The 25,357-nt window shown below is 41.4% G+C and overlaps 2 protein-coding genes across 5 annotated transcripts in view; one reads left to right on the top strand and one right to left on the bottom strand.

Moving 5' to 3' along the window:
• LOC144493684 (protein transport protein Sec24B-like) overlaps window positions 1-17,230 on the top strand; it is a 102,403-nt gene extending 85,173 nt beyond the window's left edge. For all 4 annotated transcript variants that reach the window (XM_078213040.1, XM_078213031.1, XM_078213020.1 and 1 more), the window contains 8 exons: window positions 1,661-1,834; window positions 5,222-5,332; window positions 7,567-7,742; window positions 8,304-8,441; window positions 9,551-9,655; window positions 12,531-12,623; window positions 14,324-14,427; window positions 15,189-17,230. In XM_078213040.1, coding sequence (XP_078069166.1) covers window positions 1,661-1,834; window positions 5,222-5,332; window positions 7,567-7,742; window positions 8,304-8,441; window positions 9,551-9,655; window positions 12,531-12,623; window positions 14,324-14,427; window positions 15,189-15,303 — 1,016 coding nt within the window. In that variant the 3' untranslated portion in view covers window positions 15,304-17,230. The remainder of the gene's footprint in view (window positions 1-1,660; window positions 1,835-5,221; window positions 5,333-7,566; window positions 7,743-8,303; window positions 8,442-9,550; window positions 9,656-12,530; window positions 12,624-14,323; window positions 14,428-15,188) is intronic.
• A 7,171-nt stretch (window positions 17,231-24,401) lies between these two features.
• Window positions 24,402-24,791, bottom strand: LOC144507231 (histone H2A-like). The gene has a single exon (XM_078234233.1). The coding sequence runs from the start codon at window positions 24,789-24,791 to the stop codon at window positions 24,402-24,404; it is 390 nt and encodes a 129-aa protein (XP_078090359.1).
• Window positions 24,792-25,357: the final 566 nt, after the last annotated feature.

Genomic DNA, 25,357 nt, shown 5'->3' with positions numbered 1-25,357 from the left:
TTAAATGTATCAACTTATCTCATTTGCTCACTGTTTGATTCTGAACAGAAGATTGATTACCCATTCAAGCCTCATTTAAGCAAGGCTGATATGATAGTGTAATACTAGGGAAATGTCACACTGTCAGAGATTTTGCTTATGGGGATAAAGTGCTAAATGGAGGCTGCATCTGTTTCACTCTTTGACAAAGAGCAGGAAATTCTTTCAATGTTCTGGCCAAAGTTGCTTCTTCAAGCAGTGCCACCAAAAATAAATTAAGTAATCAGTCATTTCATTGCTACTTGTGGGATCTTATTGTGGTTAAATTGGCAACTGCCTTTCTCTACACAATAACCACTGCGCTTTTAAAGCATTTGTACTTTGAAGCTTTTCCAAGAGGTGTAATAGGTGCTTTACAATTAGAATGTTCAAGATCGACTGAGCAAGTCTTTAATGTGTTCAGCAAGCATCAGTCCCCTGCATAGATCAAGTGATGCAGATGTTACTTAGATATTTGACTTGAACAATAACATAATCCAGGAGGTGCCAGTGCTTTGTGACATCTCATTCAATAGACAGAATTTCTGACAGTGCAGTACTCAGTACTGTCCGGATATTTTCGTGCTCAAATCTCTGGAGTGGGTCTTGAACCCACAACCTTCAGACACAGGCAAGAGTGCTACCAATTGAGATAACCTCTTGGCCCCAGATTTCAATCGAATGAGGATCACCAACTGGAGTTTCCCCAACACCAGGTGGTGGTGAGGATGCTGAGCCACAGGAAGAGGGGAAAATAATTCTGAGCTCAAGTCTGTCCAGTGGACAATTACTTTTAGGCGGTATTCTGACTTAGAGGCCTTCAGTCATAATCGCACAGGTGTTGGCTTTGCATCATTGGCTTCTCAGCTAAGCACATACACCAAATGTCTGAACCTGCGGTTCCTCTCGTACTGAACAGGATTACTATTGCAACAACACTTTGTATCATCAGTCGTGTAAAACTAACCTTCTCACGACGGTCTAAACCCAGTTCACGTTCCCTATTAGTGGGTGAACAATCCAATGCTTGGTGAATTCTGCTTCACAATGATAGGAAGAGCCAACATCGAAGGATCAAAAAGCGACGTCGCTATGAACGCTTGGCCGCCACAAGCCCTGTGGTAACTTTTCTGACACCACCTGCTTAAAACCCAAAAGGTCAGAAGCTTTGAAGCTTTTCCAAGAGGTGTAATAGGTGCTTTACAATTAGAAACTTTTCTTCACTTGGTAGTATCAACAATTCACTTTTGATCCCCAGAGACCTGGAGGGTATAAAGAGTGTGAGAAATAATGGAGAAGAGGGATAAATGATTTTACAAAAATAAACATCTACTTAGCAGAATGGAAAGCTAGTCAATATTCAAGCAATTATTTAAGGCTAACAGTGATTGTGTTTATCTGTTTGTTAACATATTAAATCAGTGTACTAAAAAGACATTAATAGTGCGAACAACCTTTAAGATACTTCAGTGCCTTATTCAAGTATAGTACAATGACAGTTAATACAAATTCCTATATACAGGAAATTCCATGATAATGCATTTGAAAGAAGCTAAAGTTATTTTTTAAAAAGACTTTTTTTGCGACACATCAAGTATGGAAGCATAACAGTTCCCAGAAAGTAATGGTTTCTCATTTGCAGGTCTTTCCATTCATACTTTCCATGGAAACTTCTTTGTGCGTTCCACTGATCTGTTATCGCTTGCTAATATAAACCCTGATTCCGGATTCACGGTGCAAATGTCTATTGAGGAAAATCTGGTCGATACATCCATTGTATGTTTTCAAGCTGCTTTGCTTTACACTTCAAGCAAAGGTAGGTCAACATCTGTTTTGAAGCGTATACGTTCAAAATAGTTGATATAGCTCAAGAAAACTAAACCAGAGTTTTTATTTCCACATATTAGTTGTTTCATTCTAAAGCTTTTCCATTAATGAAACGTGTAAAAGACTTGGTGAAAAGTGTGTAATGTCTAACTAAAATTATAGATATTTGCCTAAGTAAATATATTCAATTAACGACACCTACCTAAATACCAAAGATTATCTGCTACTAAAGAAATACTTTCTGCACATGAAGATTTTGTCACTATGTGTCACCCCGTGTTGAACCCTTAGTGTCAGGCTAATGGTCTCCTTTCCCATTACAAATTCTGGTGGTGTAATGGTTGTTACTGCGCTAGTCATTCAGGGAACTAGGAGTTCGGAACACTGACTCCAGTCCCCAGAAAGTCTCTTGGTTCCCAATAAAGTGGGCAAGGAAACGTCCTTCTGATCTACAAGAAGTAGTCTCACAACACCAGGTTAAAGTCCAACAGGTTTATTTGGTAGCACGAGCTTTCGGAGCACTGCCCCATCATCAGGTAAATGGCACTCACCTGATGAAGAGGCAGTGCTCCGAAAGCTCATGTGACCAAATAAACCTGTTGGACTTTAACCTGGTGTTGTGAGACTTCTTACTGTGCCCCACCCCAGTCCAACGCCGGCATCTCTACATCATGATCTACAAGATGCACTGCAGGAAATCACCAAGGCTCCTTAGGCAACACCTTTGAAACCCATGACTGCTACCATCTAGAAAGGCAAGGGCAGGAGACACATAGGAATAGCACCACCTGATAGTTCCCCTCCAAACCCCTCACCATCCTGACTTGGAAATATATTGCCATTCCATTACTGTTGTTGGGTCAAAACCCTGGAATTTCCTCCCCAGCAGCAGCATAGGTGCGTCCATTGCTGTGGTTCATGAAGGCAACTCACCTCAACTTTCTCAAGGGCATTTGGGGATTGACAATAAATGCTGGTCTAGCCAGTGATGTCCACACCCCATGAATGAATTTTTGCAACCTTGGCACAAAGAAGACAATTCCAAAAGTGACGTGTCCTTAACATGAAGGCAGCATTTCATTGGATGTAACACCTAGAAACCCTGGAAGACAATGTGAATTAACACAATCAACATTGTTCTGAAACTTTGCCTACAAGATAATTCATAAAATGGTGAAGTCTGGCAAAATTTCATGAAGAAAATGTTGCAAATATTTTATTGTTCTATTATGTTATGTAGATTTATATATTTGTTATTAAGTGAGGCAATGGCCTAGTGGTATTATCACTAGACTATTGATCCAGAAACTCGGCTAATGTTCTGGGGACCTAGGTTCGCATCCCGCCATGGGAAATGGTGGAATTTGAATTCAATCAAAAATATCTGGAATTAAGTATCTTCTGATGACCATGAAACCATTGTCGATTGTCGGTAAAAATCCATCTGGTTCACTAATGTTCTTTAGGAAAGGAAATCTGCCGTCCTTACCTGGTCTGGCCTACATGTGACTCCAGATCCACAGCAATGTGGTTGACTCTCAATTGTCCTCTGAACAAGGGCAACTAGGGATGGGCAATAAAATGCTGGCAGGCCAGCGACAGCCATGTCCCACAAATGAATAAATAAAAATGTCCAAAATTATTAGCGAACTGCTGAAGCACTTGAATCTTGACTTAAGTATTTGTTCACATTAATATTGTTCGAATTTTTATTGGTGGCTAATAGTGGCAGTCTCCAGGAAATTGTCTTTGTAAATGTTGCAAATATTCTCTGATCTATTAATACTTTAATTAGGCATGGCCTTTGTAATATATTCAATTTCTGTTACCAGTGAAGCTGTCACCTTAAAAACATGTTTTTGTGGTATCTTGGTAGTAATTGGATTTGATCCTCCCTCACTTATTTTCTGACTTTTTCTGTCAAAGTTGATGTAAATAAAAAATAACTTGTCCATCCAGCCAGCCCCATTAAACACTGCTTGAAGTATATTGTGAGTTGCTACTTGTTACTGAATAAGACAGAAAACGTAAACAGCCATGAGAACTAAACTGGGATCCTGGCTTTCAAGTTTCCCTCTTTGTAAGTACTGAAGTTGAATGGCAAGTGTGGAATAAAGCTATTAAGGTGAAACAAATGGGAGATCTGAAAAAGGAACAAAAAAAAACGTTAGGAGTAATAGCTATAAAGAGAAAGGACAGATTAAAGTTTTGGGTGTGGCCTATCATTTTGACAGTTAAACTTTAGAGATAAAATATGCACTGTCAGAGGATGGTATGGCTGTAGAGAAAGATCAACTTAATGTGAGTTAGGTCCATTCAAAAGTCTGATGGCAGCAGGGAAGAAGCTGTTCTTAAGTCGGTTGGTACGTGAACTCAGACTTTTGTATCTTTTTCCCGACGGAAGAAGGTGGAAGAGAGAATGTCCGGGATGCGTGGGGTCCTTGATTATGCTGGCTGCTTTTCTGAGGCAGTGGGAAGGATAGACAGAGTCAATGGATGGGAGGCTGGTTTGAGCGATGGACTGTGCTTCATTCATGGCCCTTTGTAGTTTGTTGCGGTCTTGGACAGAGCACCAGCTATGGCTATAACACTACATTCTCCACTCTCCTTTCCTTCTCTATGTACGGTATGCTTTGTCCGTTTGGTGTGCAAGAAAGAATACTTTTCACTGTATACTAAAACATGTGACAATAAATCCAATCAAAAATTAAACCAAAAAAGGGTTCTTCAGAGTTCTCTGCAGATGGTTAATACAATTTCAGTTTTTAAATTATGACACCTAATTGTGTTTGAACTCAGTTTAACAGTGCTGTAGTTTTGTAGAGAATTTTTTTTCTCAGACCTAAAAATCCATCTTTAGTATTCATAATCAAAATGCGGCACAGTGGTTAGCACTGCTGCCTCATAGCACCAGGGACTCGGGTTCAATTCTGGCTTTGAGTGTCTGTGTGGAATTTACACGTTCTCCCCGTGTCTGTTTGATTTCCACCGGGTGCTCCGGTTTCCTCCGGAGTCCAAAGATGGGCAGGTTAGGTTGATTGGCCGTGCTAAATTGTCCCTCAGTGTCAGGGGGACTAGCAGGGTCAATACGGGAATAGGGTCTGGGTGGAATTGTTGTTGGTGTAGGCTCAATGGGCCGAATGGCCTATTTCTCCACTGAAGGGATTCTATGAAATGTAGACTTTGTATGCTTTGTTCTGTTATAAAGTACAGGATCCCTCGTGTTTGGTTTGACATTATCGGTAAATCCAAGATACCTGGATACGAATCAAACTTCTGCCTTCCATTTCCTAAACTATATATTGTTCTCTGAAACTTGATTGTGAAAAGTGAGTTTTCAAAATTAGCGACTTTAATTTTTGTTTTTTTTTTGTAGGTGAACGTCGGATTCGAGTGCATACTTTGTGTTTACCTGTTGTGAATTCTGTAGCTGATGTTTATGCAGGGGCAGATGTGCAGGCTATTACTTGTCTTCTAGCTACTATGGGTAAGTGGCTGTTCTATTGTAATAATACAATGTGATGGGGAAAGCCCAGGAGATGAATGAAGAGACCAGAACACAAGGTGCCAGATCATTTCTTTATAAAATGTGAACATGGTTGCTTTGGAGCATTTCATTGACCACAGAGGTTTACCCTGTTAATCATTGGCGAACTGAGTTTATCAATATTGATTTGTTGATCCTGTGTGGAGGATTCTGTGTTGGCAATTCGAAATGGAAGGATGGGCATCTTTCAAAGAATAAGACCATGTACTAGTTTGGAAGTCTGACATTCTTCCACGTTGTTTCACTCTCCAGTGGGACAATCCTATAAAAGTCAACGTTGACTGTGAAGTTCTGATGACTTTCATCTTCAGGTCAGATTGCGCTCCAGTAATGTCAAAGTGCCTCTTCACCTGATTATTCAGGAAACTGCACATCATTGAGCTATTTACTATGTTGTTGTCTCAGCAAAATCCTGAAACTTTTCCCACACTGTCTGATTCCTCATAACCTCATTTGCTGCAGATTTGACTGCCTCCAAATAGGAGAGCTATACACAAAGCTGGACTCTATTTCTGTTGGGAGCATCTACCACTTCCTGATCTGTGTAATATTATTCAACAATATCTGCTGGGGAGCATGTTCTACCCTGCTTGTTAATGTAACGTTACAAAGTGGTGACTTAGTCCACTTTTGACAGCCAAATTTTGCGCCATCCTTTACATTGGGCTATTAACATTGCTTTAAACTCAGGTCTGTGATGCCCTAAGCATTGTAAGGCTTTCTCCACTAGATTCAAGCTTCTTCAAGTTAGAATGCGTTCCATCACAAAGGGTGCCTATTTCCAGCAACGTAACATGGTCTGAATTTTCCTCTGTCTCGACTCATTTGCTGCTGAAATCCTCATCTATGCCTTTGCTACTCTAGACTTGAATGCACTCCTGGCTCGTCTCCCACATTTTGCACTCTGTAAATTGAGGTCATCCAAAACTCCACTTCCTGGGTCTTAACTCACACCAAGCCCCATTCCCCAATCACCCTATATTGGCTCTAAATCAAGCAGCATCTTGATTTTGAAACTCTCATCTTTGTTTTCATGGCCTCACCTATTCTTGTGATTGATTGGGAATCTTGGTTGTGCAATGCTGTACTTTGCTAAATTACTTCCTCTTGGAAAGTGCTAATAGTAGTGAGTTTTCGAGTCCACTGTCACAAAGCTACCACCAGGGATGGGTACTTCAGAAAAATGCAGAATACTGAATTCAGGCAGAATGACAGCATTGTAGCTTGACAGTGAGGGCTTAAAGTTGATTTTAAATCTGAATACATCCTGTGGGAAACCTGAATGGCCACATGTATCATTGAGGCATATATTGATGACAGCAATATGCATTTAACTGGCACTTTTAGCACAGTAAAACATCTCAAGGTGCTTCACGGAAACATTATCCAAAAAATTTGCCTCTAAACCATGTAAGATATTAAGACTGGTGACCAAAAGAGATAGGCTTTAAGAAGTGTCTTAAAGGAGGAGAAAAGGGTAGAGAGAGAGATGAGGTTTGGGGAGGGAATTCCAGAGCTTAGGGCCTAGTCATCTGAGGCATAGCTGCCAGCGATGGAGTGAAAAAAGTCAGGGAACTGAAGAGATCAGAAATAGAGAATTCAGGACACCTCAGAAGATTGTGGGGCTGGAGGAAAATACAGAGGTAGGATAGGACAAGGTCATTGAGGGATTTGAAAACAAGGATTAGAATTTTAAAATTAAGGTATTGCTGGACCAGGAGCCAATGCAGGGAGTGAGTACAGGGCGATGGGTGAACAGGTCTTAGGGCAACAGAATTTTGGATGAGCTCAAGTCTTCGGATCCACAGTTGCCCAGCAGAGATTTGGATTAAGTCCTGAGGTAACAGAGGTATGGATGAGCCATTTAACAGCAAATGAGCTGAGGCATGTATACATTTTCACTAATAATGTGAATTCAATGACCTTCCTTCAAAGTATTCCAAGATGCAACAAGATTCAAGCTCATTTCTGAGCAAATTATTTCCATCTCTTAAAAAAATTCTAAAAGCAGTCCTTGCCACTTGTACAGTGTGATCAACGTGCTGACAACGTGGAGACTTTTATTACGTCTCATGTACTTTTCACAGTGACATCATTGATTTTGGATGCCATTGATAATTATGTAGCTTCAGTAATTTTTTGTCTTAATCTGTAAATTATTATTTGTCCCTCAGCTGTTGATCGATCTGTTTCCTCAAGTCTATCTGATGCCAGAGATGCCTTGGTAAATGCTGTGGTGGATTCCTTGTCTGCGTATCGTTCTACTGTTTCTAACCTCCAGCGGTCTGTGTTAGTGGCTCCAAACTCTCTCAGGCTGTTTGCTCTTTATATTCTGGCTCTTCTGAGACAGGTATTATTAAAGAAGTAATGACCATTGCTCCTTCCATAATGACTAATGTATTTATAAAACAGGGACATACCCAATATGCTTGGATGACTAATACAATGTTTCCATCTAACAGGAGGACTGGTATGGGTTAATGTTAGAAACCATTATAGTGCACTATGGTTTTATTAACAATTGTAAGCTTAAAAATGTATAACTTGGTGGTTTGTTCAAAATGCTTGCAGGACATCAAGTCACTAATAATGATTTTAAATATTATAATATGCTAAGGGGTGTTTATCATTTTCATGTTACATCATGACCCTAGCATCCTCTATTTAAAAAAAAAGTTTAACATAGGATCTCTTTGGGGATCTGCCCTCCTGTGCTACTGCTCCCCAGCTCCCATGTTGGGTGCCAGGTTCAGTGTATCGCGCTAACTCGGCACTGGCCAACAATAAGGAACCTGTGAACTGTTTGCATACTATCACTTTACAAGATTGCAATTTTTTTATAAGTTAGAATTCATGCTAATTATTAATTTGCACAATACAATTAATATCTTGTTCAATCCTTGCTTTACAGCAAGCATTCAGAACTGGCACCAGCACTCGATTGGATGAACGAGTGTTTGCCATGTGTGAGATGAAGACACAGCCGTTAGTTCATCTGATGCTTACGATTCATCCCAACCTGTACAGAATAGACAATCTGCCTGATGAGGTTAGCAATATAGCATTACTAAATATTTTCACCTTAAAGTTAATTGTTGTCTTAAGGAAATTAAAAAATAGTTAAGATTATTTGAAGTACAAAAGCAAAATGAAAGACCACAGGCCTGAAAAGTTAACTCTCTTTCTCTTCCCACAGATGCCACCAGACATGTTGAGTAGTTCCAGCATTTTCTGTTTTTATTATGTCATATATACATTCTCAGATGTTTGGAGACCTTGGCCGGAACTTTATCAGTCCTTTGCTGTTTGGTTGGGTTGAGCTGGCAAGATGGCACAGGAAGGTGTCAGGAATGAGGGTTGTCTGTTTACTTCCCACTGCTGGTGGCAGGAAAGATAGCAGTTTGGCCAGGAGTCCAACTGAGCCATCCACTCCCCACCTTATGCCCAGTAGACTCAAATTAGAAGGGACTTTTCAGGGCACCCCCATGGTCTAGCGCTTTTCTCCTGTTTCTCTTCATGCCCTCATCTTGTCTCTGAGACCTAGCTCCTCCCTGAACTCTGCCGCACTAAACTGCTGACCACCTGACTCTCCTTACTGGCTCCCAGATTACATGTCAGCTGATATTGTTAATAGTGTCCTCTCCTTCAAATTTGCTGTCATCATCCCTGACCCTAAAAACTAATCTATGACCACTTTCCCTCCATCTGCCATCCTTGCAAACTGTTGCTCCATCTCCAACCTCTCCTCCAAAACCTTGAAAGATACTTGGGCATTGCGAGCAGGTCCACATTTTATTTTTGAATTGGTGGCTTGTATCTGAAAGAGCATTTGTACTTGCACAGGATTTGATGGTTATAAAGAATCATTTTGTGAGACACAGCGTGAAGCATGTACTTGACATGTCCTGTTTGCTGCACCTTTGACGTATGCAGCTTTATACCAACACTGCAGTGAATTTGAAAGCTCCGCAATCCCATGTAAGCCTGAACACCAAGCTGTTTTCATGCTTTCTGTGGCAGGGTTCAGTTATCTAGGCTTGGAGCTCGCTGGCTCAGATTTGATGGAAATACAAGGACTGTAACATGTTTTACCCTTTGTTTAATTGTTTTGTTCATGAGTAATAGATTCCATAATATTTCCTTCTCTGTTTCTGGTAGGGCTCCATCACTGTCGGCGACAAAGCTATTCCTCAGCCTCCAATTATGCAACTTTCTGCAGAAAAATTGTCGAAGGAAGGTGCTTTCTTGATGGATTGTGGTTCTGTAAGTAGTTTTTATTGAAAATGGTAAACCAGAGTATGATTCTCATGTGGTTGACTGTATTTTCTTGTGAAAAACTACTGAAGAATTCTGTACTTAGTATTCTGAGGGAATTTGCGTGTGAAATGTGGAGAGTCTTGCTCTTTCTGCATATTCTAGCATTTTATAGAAATTGGCCATATATATATAGCTAGGTCTGTGTTCAAAGCTGAATTATTTTGCCATTGGCGATTGATCAGTCTGTGCAGGTCACCACAGATACTGACCGTCATTGGACGTTAGATACATTTCCTTTCTCCCCACCCATGTGGTTACATTCACATTACTCCTGAGGGGGTGAGAGCGCATTTTTGTCACTGGTTTTTTTTCTTCATTTGTTCATGGGCTGTGGGAGTTGCTGGATAGGCCAGCATTTGTTACCCACCCTTCATTGCCCTCGACAAGATGGTGGTGAGTCGTCAAGTTGAATCGCTGCTGTCCATGTGGTGTAGGTGTACCCACAGTGTTGTTAAGAAGGGGGTTCCAGGATTTTGACCCAGTGACAGCGAACAAACAACAATATATTTCCAAGTCAGGATGGTGTATGGCTTGGAGGGGAACTTTCAGGTGGTAGTGTTCCATGCATCTGCTGCCCTGGTTCTTCTAGATGATAAAGGCCTTGGGTTGGAAGATGCTGTTGAAGGAGGTTTAGCAAGTTGCTATAGCATCTTGTAGATAGTACACACTGATGTCATTACGCACCAGTGTTGGAGGGAGTAGATGTTTAAGGTGGTGGTTGGTGCAAGTCAAATGGACTGCTTTGTCCGGGATGGTATTGAATTAGAGCTGCACTCACTCAGGCATGTGGAGAATATTCCATTATATTTCTGACTGGCGCCTGGTAGGTAGTGGACAGGCTTTGGGGAGTCGAGAGGTGAGTTACCTGTCACAGAAATTCCAGCCTCTGACCTAGTCTTATGGTCATAGTATTTATAGGACTGGTCCATGTCACTTTCTGGTCAGTGGTAATCCCTAGGATGTTGATGAACAAAGAACAATACAGCACAGGAACAGGCCCTTCGGCCCTCCAAGCCCCCGCCGCTCCCCGGTCCAGGATTGAATCCTGAATTGTGGGGGAGTCACTGGTAATGCCATTGAATACCAAGAGGAGATGGTTAGCTTCTGTCATGTCGGAGATGGTCATTGCCTGGCACCTGTGTGGCACAAATGCCACTTGCCATTAATCCGTCCAAGCCTGAATGTTGTCCAGGTCTTGATACACGCAGATAGGGATTGTTTCAGTATTTGTGAAGTTGCAAATGGTCATTGATGAACAAGCTGTAGATGATTGGACCTGGGACACTGAGGAACTCCTGTAGTAATGTCCTGGAATTTGCATCCAGCAGCTTGATTAAAACTGAGTGACTGTCTATATTTCCAATTAAGTCTAAGGATGTTTTTATCTTTATCCTTTCATGAGATGTGGGATTGCTAGCAAGGCCGGAATTTGTTGCTTATCCCCAATTGCACTTGAACTGAGTGGCAGGTAAGAGTAGCCACATTGCTCTGGGCCTGAAGTCACATGTAGGCCAAACCAGGTAAGGACAGCAGATTTCCATCCTTAAAGGCGTTAGTGAACCAGATGGGTTTTTATGACAATCAGCAATTGTTTCATGATCATCATTAGACTCTTAATTCCAGATTTTTATTGAATTCACATTTCACCATCTGTGATGGTGGGATTCAAACACCAGTTCCCAGAGCATTATCCTGAGTGTCTGGATTACTAGCTTAGTGAGAATACCATGACTCCACCACCTTCCCTAAATTCATGGAGAGAACATTCAGCTTTGATTTCCTGTGTCTACATGGAGGGGGTTGTTCCTCCAGTTAGGCACCAATTGGGCTACAAGGAACACTAGTTTGGTGCTACTGACTATGCGGCAATAAATTTGCCGTCAACCTAGGTTAGCTCCTACTATTTGGAATTTGTCTGTTCCGTGTGATACTACTGAATTTTTTGTACAGTTGGGTGCATTCATTGCAGCAAATAGAATCTAACCAAATACCCAAAAAGCAATCCTCATTCTCAGACGAGAGGGTCAAAGAGGGGCAAAGGTTACGGATTAATCTCAACCCTTTGGCACAATTTGGGACTCTAATCACTTACCTTGCAACAGGATTGAGGCTGTATCCTGATTTTCCATCCTGGATTCATTGTGGTTTCGGGTTTTCATCTTTTCCACCCCTCTTGCTCCTCTAATATCACCCTTATCAGTGCTTAAGTTTGGATGAATTTGTCAGTTTGTCTGGTCTCACAACACCTTGGAGCCTTTCACAAACACTGCCACGACTTTCCTGATTTAAACATGGTATGTCTTCCAAACAACAAAAGTCCCTGTTTTGTGCGAAGCAGAGTCAAGAGGTTAAATGGCAGCAGTGAATGTCTTTATTTCCAAATGTTTTTGGGTCTGAGAAATTTGAGAGACTTTTATCTGTAGCTTACAGGAATGGAGATCAAGGTCCTTGGCAGGATCGGAATTGTGCTTCAGGAAGTAAGAATACAAATAATTTGGGTAATCATGAGGTCTTCAAAAGGTTGGCAGAAACTTGGAGGCTGAATAAATAAAGAATAACAAAGTTGTCCTTAATCCTTGGATATATTTTAACATCACAGATGTTCCTCACAAGTCTTTATGACTTAGCTGCTTGTAGCAGATGGTTCGTAAAGACATAGCTGAAACTGACTTCAAAGGTGGCATAAAATGGGTAATGACTATTTGTTAGCCCCTTTCACTCTGCAAATAATTTTCTTTTCTAGTATTTTATATTTAGATTGTGTGGTAGTATTGAGAGGAATACCTTCTCCAATAAATGAACTGTTTCTTTCCCCTTTTAGGTGATGTACCTCTGGATTGGCAAAAACTGCAGCAGCAACTTTATTAGTGAAGTGCTTGGGTTTCCTAATCATGCTTCTATACCACAAAATATGGTAAGTTGGGAGTCTAGGTAAGAAATTTAGTGCATTGCTCTGTGTTTATTACTGTGTATTTCCTGCACTTGAATGCTGGAAAATATCAATGAATTGTTTTAAAATGTAACAAAAAATGCAGCTCTCATTTGCGTTAGATTTTTAAAATTTATCTTCACCTTATCAGTAAGTTTATTTTTTTCCCGACCAGAATGGCTGAACCCGTGAGCTTCTGCCAATGTCATTCCAGAGCTGGCCACTGGGTGGTGTGATTGTGTTGTATCAGTAACATCGTCTCCCCTCCACCTGCTCTTCGTGTCACACCCATAGTAGCCTCATTGTCCAGGATTCTGGTCACAGATTCTTGAATGTTAACTTTTCAAAAACAATTTTTTTTGTTTCTCTAATAATTGGTCAATGAGGTAAAGCTGACAAGTGATCCAGCTTGTTAACGTTGTGATTGGAGACAAAAAGACAAAAATGCACACTTTGAGTGAAGCTTTGAATGTGCTCATGAACATACATCGGTTCTGAAAATTTGCAGAGATGGTCTTCTGCCTGCCACAACTCTGAGTTGCATTAATAAAATTAATATGGTGTTTCCTTGCTCTGAAACTCTAAACCAGAACCATTCTCATTCCACACTTGGAATTGACCCAAGTAGGTGCCAATTGTGGCTCAGTAGATGTGTTCCTGCCTATTAATCAAAAGGTCATGAATTCAAGCCCAATGCCGGAGACTTGAACACATAAAGCGAGAGGATTTGAGTATAGGGATAGGGATGTTTTACTGCAATTGTATAGGGCGTTGGTGAGGCCACACCTGGAGTATTGTGTGCAGTTTTGGTGTCCTTATCTGAGGAAGGATGTCCTTGCTATAGAGGGAGTACAGTGAAGGTTTCCCAGGCCGATTCCTGGGATGGCAGGTCTGTCATATGAGGAGAGACTAAGCTGGTTATGATTGTATTCATTGGAGTTCAGAAAAGTGAGAGGGGATCTCATAGAAGCTTATAAAATTCTAACAGGATTTGACAGGGAAGATTCAAAGAATATTCCGAGTGGTGGGGGAGTCCAGAACTATGGGTCATAGTTTGAAGATAAGGGGTAATTTTTTTAAGCACTGAGGTAAGGAGAAATTTCTTCACCCACAGGGTGGTGAATGTGTGGAATTCACTACCACAGAATGTACTTGAGGCCAAAACATTGTGTGATTTCAAGAAGAAAGCAGCTATAGCTCGTGGAGCTAAAGAGATATGGAGGGGAAGGAGGGATCAGGATATCGAATGTAGTGGTCAGCCATGATCAAAAGAAATGGCAGAGAAGGTTTGAAGGGCCGAATGACCTACTCCTGTTTCTATGTTAGTGTAGGCTGACACTGTAGTGCAATATTGAGCAAATGCTACAATGTTGAAGGGACCATCTTTCAGATTAAACAATGGCCCCATCTGTCCTCTCAGGTGGACATTAAAGAAGAGCAGAGGAATTCTAGTGTCCTGGCCAGCATTTATCAATCAATACCCAAAGCAGATTTTATTGTCACTTATTTCATTACTGTTGGGACCTTGTAGTCTTCAAATTAGCTGCTGTGTTTTCTATATTACATTACAATACTGTCTATTCTTTAGAAGTGATTCATTGTCTGTAAAGTGCCACTGATCCATTTCTTTCTTATCATCTTTCTCCTATGTCCACAATACTGTTCATTTTATATCTGGAATGAAGACTCAGCTCCCAGAATTGAATACAGTTTTATCTCAAAGAACAAGTAGTTTTGTTTCCTGGCTTCGAGACAGCAGACCTTTCTTATCGATTCTTTACATTATGAAGTAAGTATTTGCTTTTCTATTACTTTAACCTTCTATATAGCTGTGCAGGGGTAAGAAAACCAATAGTTCACAAGATATATTCTGATGAACAAAGCCCTATTTTCTGTCATAATTGCAAAATGACATTACCATTTCTGCATTACGGCTGTAGGCTGTTTTTGAAATAAATCCAGTGTCCTAGATTTATCCATACTTTGCAAAAGCTAACATTCCCTGGTTGTTTTAAATTTTCCTCCTCAGCAAACTTTATCCAAACTAAGAAAGTACACAATTTAAATTTTTGTTTGCCATTAATCAGCTCAAATCGCAACCAGTTGAAATCTCTCCACAAGGGTTTGGCTGCGTCCTGTTAAGCCACAATTCTCCCTACTTTTGTGCCATTTGTGCATTTGATTATGTTGCATTGAAACTTTAATTCCAGCTCATTTTACACATTAATGAGTTAAGTTAATTAGTATCACAAGTAACAACAATGAAGTTGCCGTACTCCAGCATCTGTTTGGGTACACTGAGGGAGAATTTAGCATGACCAATGCACCTAACCAGCACATCTTTCAGACATGCCAGGACTAAAGTTATATTTCTTGCCATTGAAAGCGTTACCCGTAGTTATTTAGATGAAAAGGCATTACTTAGAAAATACAACTGCAACATTGGTCTGAAACTGTTGTAAACTTGCAACTGTAAAATCTTGTTTGCTACACAAATTGTGATGATTGTATGTCAAATGTTTGTCACGTGGTGTTATTAAATATCAACAGGGATGACAGTCCTATGAGAGCAAACTTTTTCCAGAGGTTAGTGGAGGACAGAAGCGAATCTGCGTTGTCATATTACGAATTCCTTCTTCACATTCAGCAGCAAATCTCCAAGTAACAGAGTTATAGTTTGTGAGTTGGAACTGATCATTCTTGGGGGAAGGGTTGGGACAGCACTGTCATCTGAAGCAAACATGCATTTAACTTGGAGGATGGATTTTGTGTTGAAGTACAATGTGAGGTGGATATCTACAACATTGTTTCAGTCTTCATGAAAGTTTTTACACTGGTAGGAATATGAAAAGCTGGTCAATAAAATTTGCAACCTTGCGGAATAAGTTCTTGAAGTTACTACGCTGTAATGTGTATTTCTGCTCTACAATACAGTGAGATGGAAATGCCATTGTACTGATAGAATTCTAATAATGGCGTTAAAGAATGGGCTTGATTGTTTTATTCTAGATAGAGCAGGAACATAGAGGCCTTGTTACTGAGTACAAGTAGAATAGACTTATTTATTACCATGTATAAGCCCCGTTCATTCACAATTTTGTTCAAAATTTTGATTTCATTAATTTTACTGTCTGTTAATTTTCCTGTGTGTAATGTATCTGTATACATGTTGATTTTTCACTGGTATCGGGTAGAGGTGATGACTGTATATGCTTATGCAGGTAGGATTTTTTTTTATTGGATTGCTAGCAAATACAGTCTGCATTAAAGTACAAGCCAAGATCACTTGCAGGGCTGTTGAATGTGGTTTAGAGATGCACATTATAAAATTCAATGTGTACATAGAGAATTTAACTAACTTTGTAAAGTAATGTACAAAAAAAGTATCAATCTAACTTACGGTTCTATTAAAAGTGAAAGAGTAAACTGTATACAGCAGTGTTTGTCTTGTGATCAAACTCCTGCCTCCCTCAGGCCATTTGAGGTGAGAGAGGAACTGAATTTGGGTATTCTGTGCCATCTTCCAGTTCAACTGGCAAAGACTCTTTTTTTAAATTCAAATTATTTCTCATTGTAATTCTGTTTTGCATCTTTTTCTCACAATTAATTTCTTGCCAGCTATTGATCAAAACAGCTCTGCCGGATTTTTATTTTCTTTTTATTGGTGGTGCATTTGTATAAACTTATTTATGTTTCAACTAAACTTGTTTGACTGGGGCTGCTGTAATGGATAGGCCATTTTAAATGTACGTCCTTATAAATCTCATGTCTATGGTTGGCTAAAATCTCGAGAAAACAAAAAGCCTGAATGTGTGCAATGGCGCTAGCTGAATAAATGTACAGGATACCAAGGGAGGTGTAGCCCACAGGCAGACTGATAAATAAATACCCGAACCTCAGCAAACTGTAACTTCTGCTTTCTACTACCTAAAACACTCAAGTACAGCATTCATCCAGTACATAATGTTTAGGACTGGATTATAAAAACTAACAAAGTGCAAGATTAAAATAGAATTCCAGCGGTTCCAATTCCATGACTGAAATAAACAAGTGGCTATCGTCTGAGGCACAAGTCTAAAAGGAAAAGGACTTAATGATGACTGAAACCCCAAACTCCAGTGGTCAAGCTGAGTCCAGCTTAAGCTGTCTACAAATAGGGAGAATCTTGGTGCAAAATGAAAATAGAAAATTAAAAGAGGAGGTGTAAATTCAAGGGCTTAAATATTTAGTTGATTTATTTTTTTCCCTGGAAGATATATGTTGATTGAGCAGGGTAGGTGTCCATTAAGGGAGCTTCAGTTGTCCATGATTGAACTGCAGAGGGAGATGAAGTACACCATAGCAGTCAGGATAAAGACCTGTGAGTGATCATGGAAATAAATTCAACCCATGGCTTGTATTTGGTCAAAATAAAGTCTGTAAACATTGACTAAATATTTATTTGTATTATTTTTACCCTGTACCACCTCCTTTTGTATGAAAATACTTGTGTCCTTTTGTTCCTCTCAAATGGCATTCTGGTGCAGCTTATTTTAGGAGCTCAGTGTTCCCAGATATTTCCCGACAATTAAATTATTTCAAAGACGTTTGGAATCGGATGTTATGGCTTCAAGTATGTCTCTGAGCTGGGTTGAACACTGTTTGGTGATGCCCAAGAAAAGGCTCCATTCTGACACTTGCTATAGACAGAGTGAGAGACAGCTGCTGTACTCCTTGTCCCCTTTTCCTACTTCTGTAAATAGTAAACTTTGGAGAGGCAAATGTTTGTGTTTCTCTTAACCCCTGAGGCACATGGACAATTTGATTTACTAGCAGCAAGCTTTGTGTGGGTTAAAGTAAGGGAAGATTGTTTATTTAAGCACTCACCCAGAAATCCAATGCTGCAACCACACAAGCATACACAAAAACACACTCAAGGAACATGCAGTTGAAGCGAATAGTGCACTTTTATGAGCTATAAACAGAAGGAACAGTTCATTATTCATGTGCTTGTTTTGTTCTGAAAAACATGCGTTACAAGCTTCATGAAAAGACATCTGTTCGGATGATGCTACCTTTGAAAATGGTGCTTCCAACATGTCTGTCTTTTTCCTTAATTGAGGTTTCTCTCTGCTCCCAGAGGTTGACAGGATACTCAACCAGGTTCGACCCATTTCCCACACCTCTTCCCTCACACCTTTCCCTCCCTCCCAGAACCAGGAGAGGGTCCCCCTTGTCCTCACTTTTCACCACACCAGCTTTCACAGTCAAAGCATCATCCTCCACCATTTCTGCCAACTCCAGCCTGATGCCACCATGAAACACATCTTCCCCTCACCCTGTGCAGCATTCTGCAGGGACTGCTCATTCCATGACATCTTGGTCCACTCCTCCATCACGTCCAACTCCCCATCCCCTTCCCACACAATCGCAGAAGGTGCTACACCTGCCCTCCCTCCCTCCTCACCATTCAAGGCCCAAAATATATCAGCTGAAGCAGCATTTCATTTGCATCTCCTTCAATTTGGTCTACTGAATTTGCTGCTCCCACTGCAGTCTCCTCTACATTGGGAGAATAAATGCAGACTAGGTGACTACTTTGCAGAACAGCTTCACTCAGCCCAGAAGCATGAACCCAACCTTCTTTTTCCTTGCCATTTTAACTCAGCTCTTCGCTCTCATGTCCACATGTCCATCCTGCTGCAAAGCTCCAGTAAAGCCCTGAAGCCCAACTCAAGCTGGAGGAGCAACATCTCGTCTTCTGATTAGGCATGTTACAGCTCGCAGGACTCAACATTGAGTTCAACAACATTAGACTGTGACCTTTTTACTCCATCTTAACCCTTTTTTAATATCCCATACACACACTGTCTCAATGTAAAAACCCTCCGTTCCCCTACCTCCCACACTGGGCCATCTGTCTCTTGTTCTTAAGTTTGTTACATCTTTATTGTAATCTCTCCCAGTTACGGTATAATATCCAACACACTTTCCTTCTCTCTAAATTCCGATGAAGAGTCAAACAGACTCGAAATGTTAACTCTGTTTTCTCTCCCTACAGATACTGCCATTCCTGCTGAGTTATTCCAGCATTTCTGTTGTTGATGAAAAGACATCTTCATTTTAAGTGAACTTAGCAGCCGAAGTCTTATGCCGTAGGGTTCTCTCAGGGATGGCCATTCTGCAGGTCGCAAAGCTTTTAGCCTCGGTAGGAGGTCAGTTTTCTGTTCTGGCCAACCTGAAAAGGAACAGGCTTGGAGACCCTACAATGTTACACCCTCAGTTTTGAAGGCATAAATGTATTGCTCTGTCGGCTTTGTCTCTTTTGTAGACAACATTTAAAGATTAAAGGGAACAAACACAGCTGCCTCACTATTTGACCCTTCACACTGTGGCCCCTTTGCAAAATATGGTGGTGGTCTTGGATTGAAGAGCCATATCCTGGTTTACTGTTTTAAAGCATTCAACCTAAGGGGGTAAACATAATCAACTTTGTTGCAAAAAAAAGACCCATTCAATTCAGGAATATTTTCTGATGGTCTCTCGGTATATGTGAAGTTGACACACTTTCAATGCAATAAAAGAGATGTCACTCTCGTCTTTTAGACAGCGAGTCAGGTTTTGAATACACAAACCAGGTCAACTGACCTTTATCCACCATCTTTGCAGCAGCACATTGTTCATTTTCTAAAGAAAAGGTTGCTTTCAGAGCCTACATTGAATAAATTCTGCACCTTAAAAGTTATGAATATGAAATAACTTCACTGGGCATGACACACTGGAGACCAATAAACTTAAAAGAACTAAACGTGCCAAACAGCGTGCAATTTGCTGATATACTGACACACTGAACCACAGGCCTCCACCAAACTCAATACATTTAAATTGTACATATTTGAATGCCTGCTACCATCTTCCTGAATGAGGTTCACAAATCTTGTGTTCTAACTCCTGCTGCTACCACCTTCTAATGCTGTCAAGGTGATTCAGTGTGTCACGTTTTTGCTCACATTGGGCAGGAAAATAATTACTTTCCAGCATGGGGATGCGGTCTAATTGCTCTGTGAATGAGCAAATCACTGATCAGAGAAACATAGAAGGCTTATTCCCAAGAAAAGGTAAGTAGGGAAGCATTGCATCTTATCTATGTGAAATGGGTTTGCGGGTGAGTTTACAGTCTGAGGAGCCGGCCTACATAAATAGGTTATCAATTAGCATTACTTAGAATCTACAATAGTTGCATTCATTTTGACAGGGACTTGGCGGAAGGCACTTTGCTATGTAATTATCCATAATTGATTCATTCCATGGACCTGTTCACCCTCAATAGAAGAGGGTATGAGAATGGTTTTATAGTTGTCAAAAGATTGACCCCAAAAGCCTAAATTGATTAGAAAGAAAAGTATTAGAGCCTACAACTCTGTCATCATGGTTTTATCTCGGGATTCATTAGCTTCTTATTCCAGATGAGGTCTTGCTGGAGAGAATGTTATTTTGTTGAAAATCCATTTGCTTTTACACACAAACTATTCACAAAAGTTAAGTAAGACCAAGACATAGCGAGCACCTTTCACTTAACATGCTTCTCAATCATCATCTCTCGATGAGTGACATCACTGACGTAGCTCCTTATATACATCCTCAGTAGCTAACATTAGTGTTAAACCTTTACATCTCCCTGAGTCTTCATCCGCATACTATTATATACACATTCCCCCACCCCTGCCACCAAAGTCTCTTCTCTGAAAGGAAAAGTCTCTTTGCTGGTTTCACCAGACTTCCTGAATGGTTGGGAAGCTCCTTCCATGGTAAATGGGAATGTTTTGCTCTGAGGTCAGTTTGTGGGGTTGTCAGACCTGGTTTCCCTCATTTGTGGTTCAGTAGGTATGACGTTCTCTTGGGGTTCTGGTACTCTGCCATTCTGTTAATTGTATTCTGTCCCTTGAGATCTGTTCCTTCAAATTACGTCTGACCATTTTAACTCTGCTCTTTGCTCTCATGCCCACATGTCCATCCTAGGCCTGCTGCAAAGCTCCAGTGAAGCCCGACCCATAAGACCATAAGACCATAAGACATAGGAGCGGAAGTAAGGCCATTCGGCCCATCGAGTCCACTCCACCATTCAATCATGGTTGATTTCAACTCCATTTACCCGCTCTCTCCCCATAGCCCTTAATTCCTCGAGAAATCAAGAATTTATCAATTTCTGTCTTGAAGACGCTCAACGTCTCGGCCTCCACAGCCCTCTGTGGCAATGAATTCCACAGACCCACCACTCTCTGGCTGAAGAAATTTCTCCTCATCTCTGTTCTAAAGTGACTCCCTTTTATTCTAAGGCTGTGCCCCCGCGTCCTAGTCTCCCCTGTTAATGGAAACAACTTCCCTACGTCCATCCTATCTAAGCCGTTCATTATCTTGTAAGTTTCTATCAGATCTCCCCTCAACCTCCTAAACTCCAATGAATATAATCCCACGATCCTCAGACGTTCATCGTATGTCAGGCCTACCATTCCTGGGATCATCCGTGTGAATCTCCGCTGGACCCGCTCCAGTGCCAGTATGTCCTTCCTGAGGTGTGGGGCCCAAAATTGCTCACAGTACTCCAAATGGGGCCTAACCAGTGCTTTATAAAGCCTCAGAAGTACATCCCTGCTTTTGTATTCCAAGCCTCTTGAGATAAATGACAACATTACATTTGCTTTCTTAATTACGGACTCAACCTGCAAGTTTACCTTTAGAGAATCCTGGACTAGGACTCCCAAGTCCCTTTGCACTTTAGCATTATGAATTTTGTCACCGTTTAGAAAATAGTCCATGCCTCTATTCTTTTTTCCAAAGTGTACGACCTCGCACTTGCCCACGTTGAATTTCATCAGCCACTTCTTGGACCACTCTCCTAAACTGTCTAAATCTTTCTGCAGCCTCCCCACCTCCTCAATACTACCTGCCCCTCCACCTATCTTTGTATCATCGGCAAACTTGGCCAGAATGCTCCCAGTCCCGTCATCTAGATCGTTAATATATAAAGAGAACAGCTGTGGCCCCAACACTGAACCCTGCGGGACACCACTTGTCACCGGTTGCCATTCTGAGAAAGAACCTTTTATCCCAACTCTCTGCCTTCTGTCTGAAGCTAGAGGAGCCACATCTCGTCTTCCGATTAGGCATATTACAGCTCGCAGGACTCAACATTGAGTTCAACAACCTTAGACTGTGACCTTTTTCCTCCATTTTAGCCCTTTTTTAATATCCCATACGCATATTGTCTCAAAATAAAAACCCTCCATTCCCCTACCTCCCACACTGGGCCATTGTCTCTTGTTATAAGTTTGCTACATCTTTGTTGCAATCTCTCCCAGCTACGATATAATATCCAACACACTTTCCCCCTCTCTGAATTCCATTGAAGAGTCAAACAGACTCAAAACGTTAACTCAGGTATGATCTCTGTTGCTGTAGTTTTTCAATTATTGTTCCAGCAAGGTTCTGGTCTCTGATCCATACCCTCTCTGCCCTTCCAAGAATCAAAGGTCTTGAGTCCTATGCCTCTGTTTAAACACAATTTTGACTCACGTGGTAGGCTACTTATTCCTAGCTTGGTGATGGTCTTCCACCATGACATTTGGTCGTAAGGTGTGGGGAGGGAAGAAATTGGGTCTTCAGCCTGCAGCCCATCAAGCAAACCCATTATGTAATTGTGTTGAATGACAGCTAAGCAGAGCAAGCTCAAAGTCACCATTCTTCTGCAAAACATCTTTGACAGTGGACACTCCGTGCTCAGCTTCTCTGTTAGACTGGGTATTTTGGGGAGCTTGTATGTGCAAATCCATACAACTTTGCGAAGGATTGAAATCACTCATTGGCGAATTGTCCGATATTAGAGAAGACAGGGATGTCATGTGTAGCAAACATTTTCTTCAAGAAGGGAATAACAGCTTTAGAGGTGAAGCCAAGTAGCTTTTACGCTTCTATCCAGCAGGAATAATAGTTACCACTAAAGAATATTTTCCCTTTGGAGTCAAAGCCTTCCAAGTCCTTGATGGGAAGGAAGCGGGCAGAATGGCTCTGCTCGTGGATGGTGCAGGTGATGCAGCTGGAGACCATGTGTTCAATGGAGTGTAAAGTCCCTGGCCACCATACAGACTGCTGTGCTCTGGTTTGACACTTGCTAATGCCAAGATGTTCTTGGTGGGTCTTTTGTAGGACTTCTAGGTGGTGAGCACCGCAACTCTTGCAATGTACACCAGGAGGTTATCTATGATACTGAAGTGGTGCCACTGTTCACAATATTGCTTCAAGATAGGGTTGCTTGTGGCCATCGTACTGGCAATATGTGCAGATCTGGGTGCACTCTTCATCTTGTCTGAATCTTATGAAATTCACGCAACTTCTAGTCTATTGCCTGTAAGTATTTGGTATTTCAAGACTGTAAAAGCTTCAATTTCCAAAGTAAAGGTTTAGTCTTCCTGTACTGGGTAAGTGGCAGGTATCTTCAACAGTGCATCAGTCGTAGTCTAGTGTTAACCCTGTATGTACTCCATACAAGTGTTATATCACAGGAATCTAATGTCAAAATCATTGAATCCTGGGTGGCAGCTTTGCAAGTTCCTTTGTGTTCAGCAACATTACGAGTGGCCTGTAATCGGTCTCAATTTTAAAGTACAGGCCCAGTATATAATCAGAAAATAATTCACATGCTCAAGTCACTGAGGGCTTCCTTTTCAATCACAGCATCGAACTGTTCAGTCTCAGTTAATGACCTGGGTGCATAGTAATCAGGTCTCCTTTGGACCTGGGATAACACTGCCCTCGGTCCCGTTGTCACAATTGTGGGAAGTTCAGGATCTTAGTGGGATAGGACCACTGAGGATGTTGGCGTAAGTATGACTTTTTTCAAATGAATGCTGCTGATGCTCTGTCCAGTACCACACCTGCTCCTGGTGTAAAAGATGTCTGAGGGGTCCGTTTAAGTGAGGCAGGAATTTGCCTAATTAGCTTTGTTTAAAATATTGATTGTTTGTGTCCATCTTTATTTTTATCTCACTATGTTCGCAGGCAGCGATAAGGTACATCAGAAAGCCTTACTGAGTGTGCAGGACCAGACACTTTCCGACATAATGGCTGCAATACGACTGGTATCCAAAACAGCCGAACAAACGCTTGTTCATTAGAAACTTTGGGGGGGAAACCTTAAAACGTCTCATCCATTAATATGTTAATGACCTATCCAAATGTTTTATCCCTTAATTCATGTTGCTTTAAAAATCCCTCATTTAAAAGCAATTTTTAAAAGAAATTCTTTCTGTGGAAAATTGTCAAAATTCCCAGATGTTACTTTTTTTGTCATGACTCTGGTGTAAGAATACCTTCTTCAAATCTATCCATTATGGTTTTGTTTCACTCGTTAATCATTTCAAGCATTTAAAAGAAATGATTTCTTCTCATTAGTCCAAACCTACATTGATCCTTCTAATTTTGTCCCCCAACTGGGCATAACTAGTTCAAACATTACAATATATTATGTACGATTTTTGATACAAGCTGCTATTAATATGTGTTTCTCCTCTGGGCTGTTTTGATTTGCCAATTTAAGGGATGCCTCTACTGGGGGGGTTTATTTGGCAGAGAGTGCCAGATAAAAGATAACACTGAATAGATGCAAATCTATTTTTTGTCTTTAGGGAGAATCAGTAGCAAAACAGGAAAGTTTAGATAATTCCTAAGGACCTATGCAGGATTTTAAAAAATCTCTTTTTCTCTCACATCTGGTCCCTCCACCCTCCTTCAGACATACGCCGTGCTGGGATATCCAGTTTTCTTGGGCAGCAACACAGTCTGGATGTTGGGCAGGACACTGGCCTGGGCGATGATGACCCCTCCCAGCAGTTTGTTGAGCTCCTCATTGTCGTGGATGTTAAGCTGTAGGTGGTGGGGGATGACGTGGGTGGTCTTGTTGTCCTGGGCTGCATTGCCAGCCAGCTTGAGGATATCGGTGGTCAGGTACTTGAGCATGGTGGCCAGATAGACGGGCACTCCGGCGCCCACCCATTTGGCGTAGTGGCCCTTGCGCAGCAGCTGGTGGATGTGGCCCACCGGGAACTGGAGACTGACTCTGGAGGAATGGGTCTTGGCCTTGGTGCGCTCTTTGCTTCCAGTTTTACCACGACCTGACATGTTGCTACTACGCCTGGTGCTCTGATCCAAACCCTTCAATTGGTGGAGCAAGTAAAACCTGAGATAAAGTTTATTTATTAGTGTCACAAGTAGGCTGACATTAACACTGCAATGAAGTTACTGTGAAAATCCCCTAGTCGCCACACTCTGGCGCCTGTTCGGGTACACTGAGGGAGAGTTTAACATGGCCAATGCACCTAACCAGCAGGGCGGCACGGTAGCACAGTGGTTAGCACTGCTGCTTCACAGCTCCAGGGTCCCGGGTTCGATTCCCGGCTCGGGTCACTGTCTGTGTGGAGTTTGCACATTCTCCTCGTGTCTGCATGGGTTTCCTCCGGGTGCTCCGGTTTCCTCCCACAGTCCAAAGATGTGCGGGTTAGGTTGATTGGCCAGGTTAAAAAATTGCCCCTTAGAGTCCTGGGATGTGTAGGTTAGCGGGTAAAATATGTGGGGGTAGGGCCTGGGTGGAATTGTGGTCGGTGCAGACTCGATGGGCCGAATGGCCTCCTTCTGCACTGTAGGGTTTCTATTTCTATGAAAAGTCTTTCGGACAGTGGGAGGAAACT

This window comes from Mustelus asterias, chromosome 1, assembly GCF_964213995.1.
Source record: "Mustelus asterias chromosome 1, sMusAst1.hap1.1, whole genome shotgun sequence".
Lineage (NCBI taxonomy): Eukaryota > Metazoa > Chordata > Chondrichthyes > Carcharhiniformes > Triakidae > Mustelus > Mustelus asterias.
This window is presented reverse-complemented; position numbering and strand designations above follow the sequence as displayed.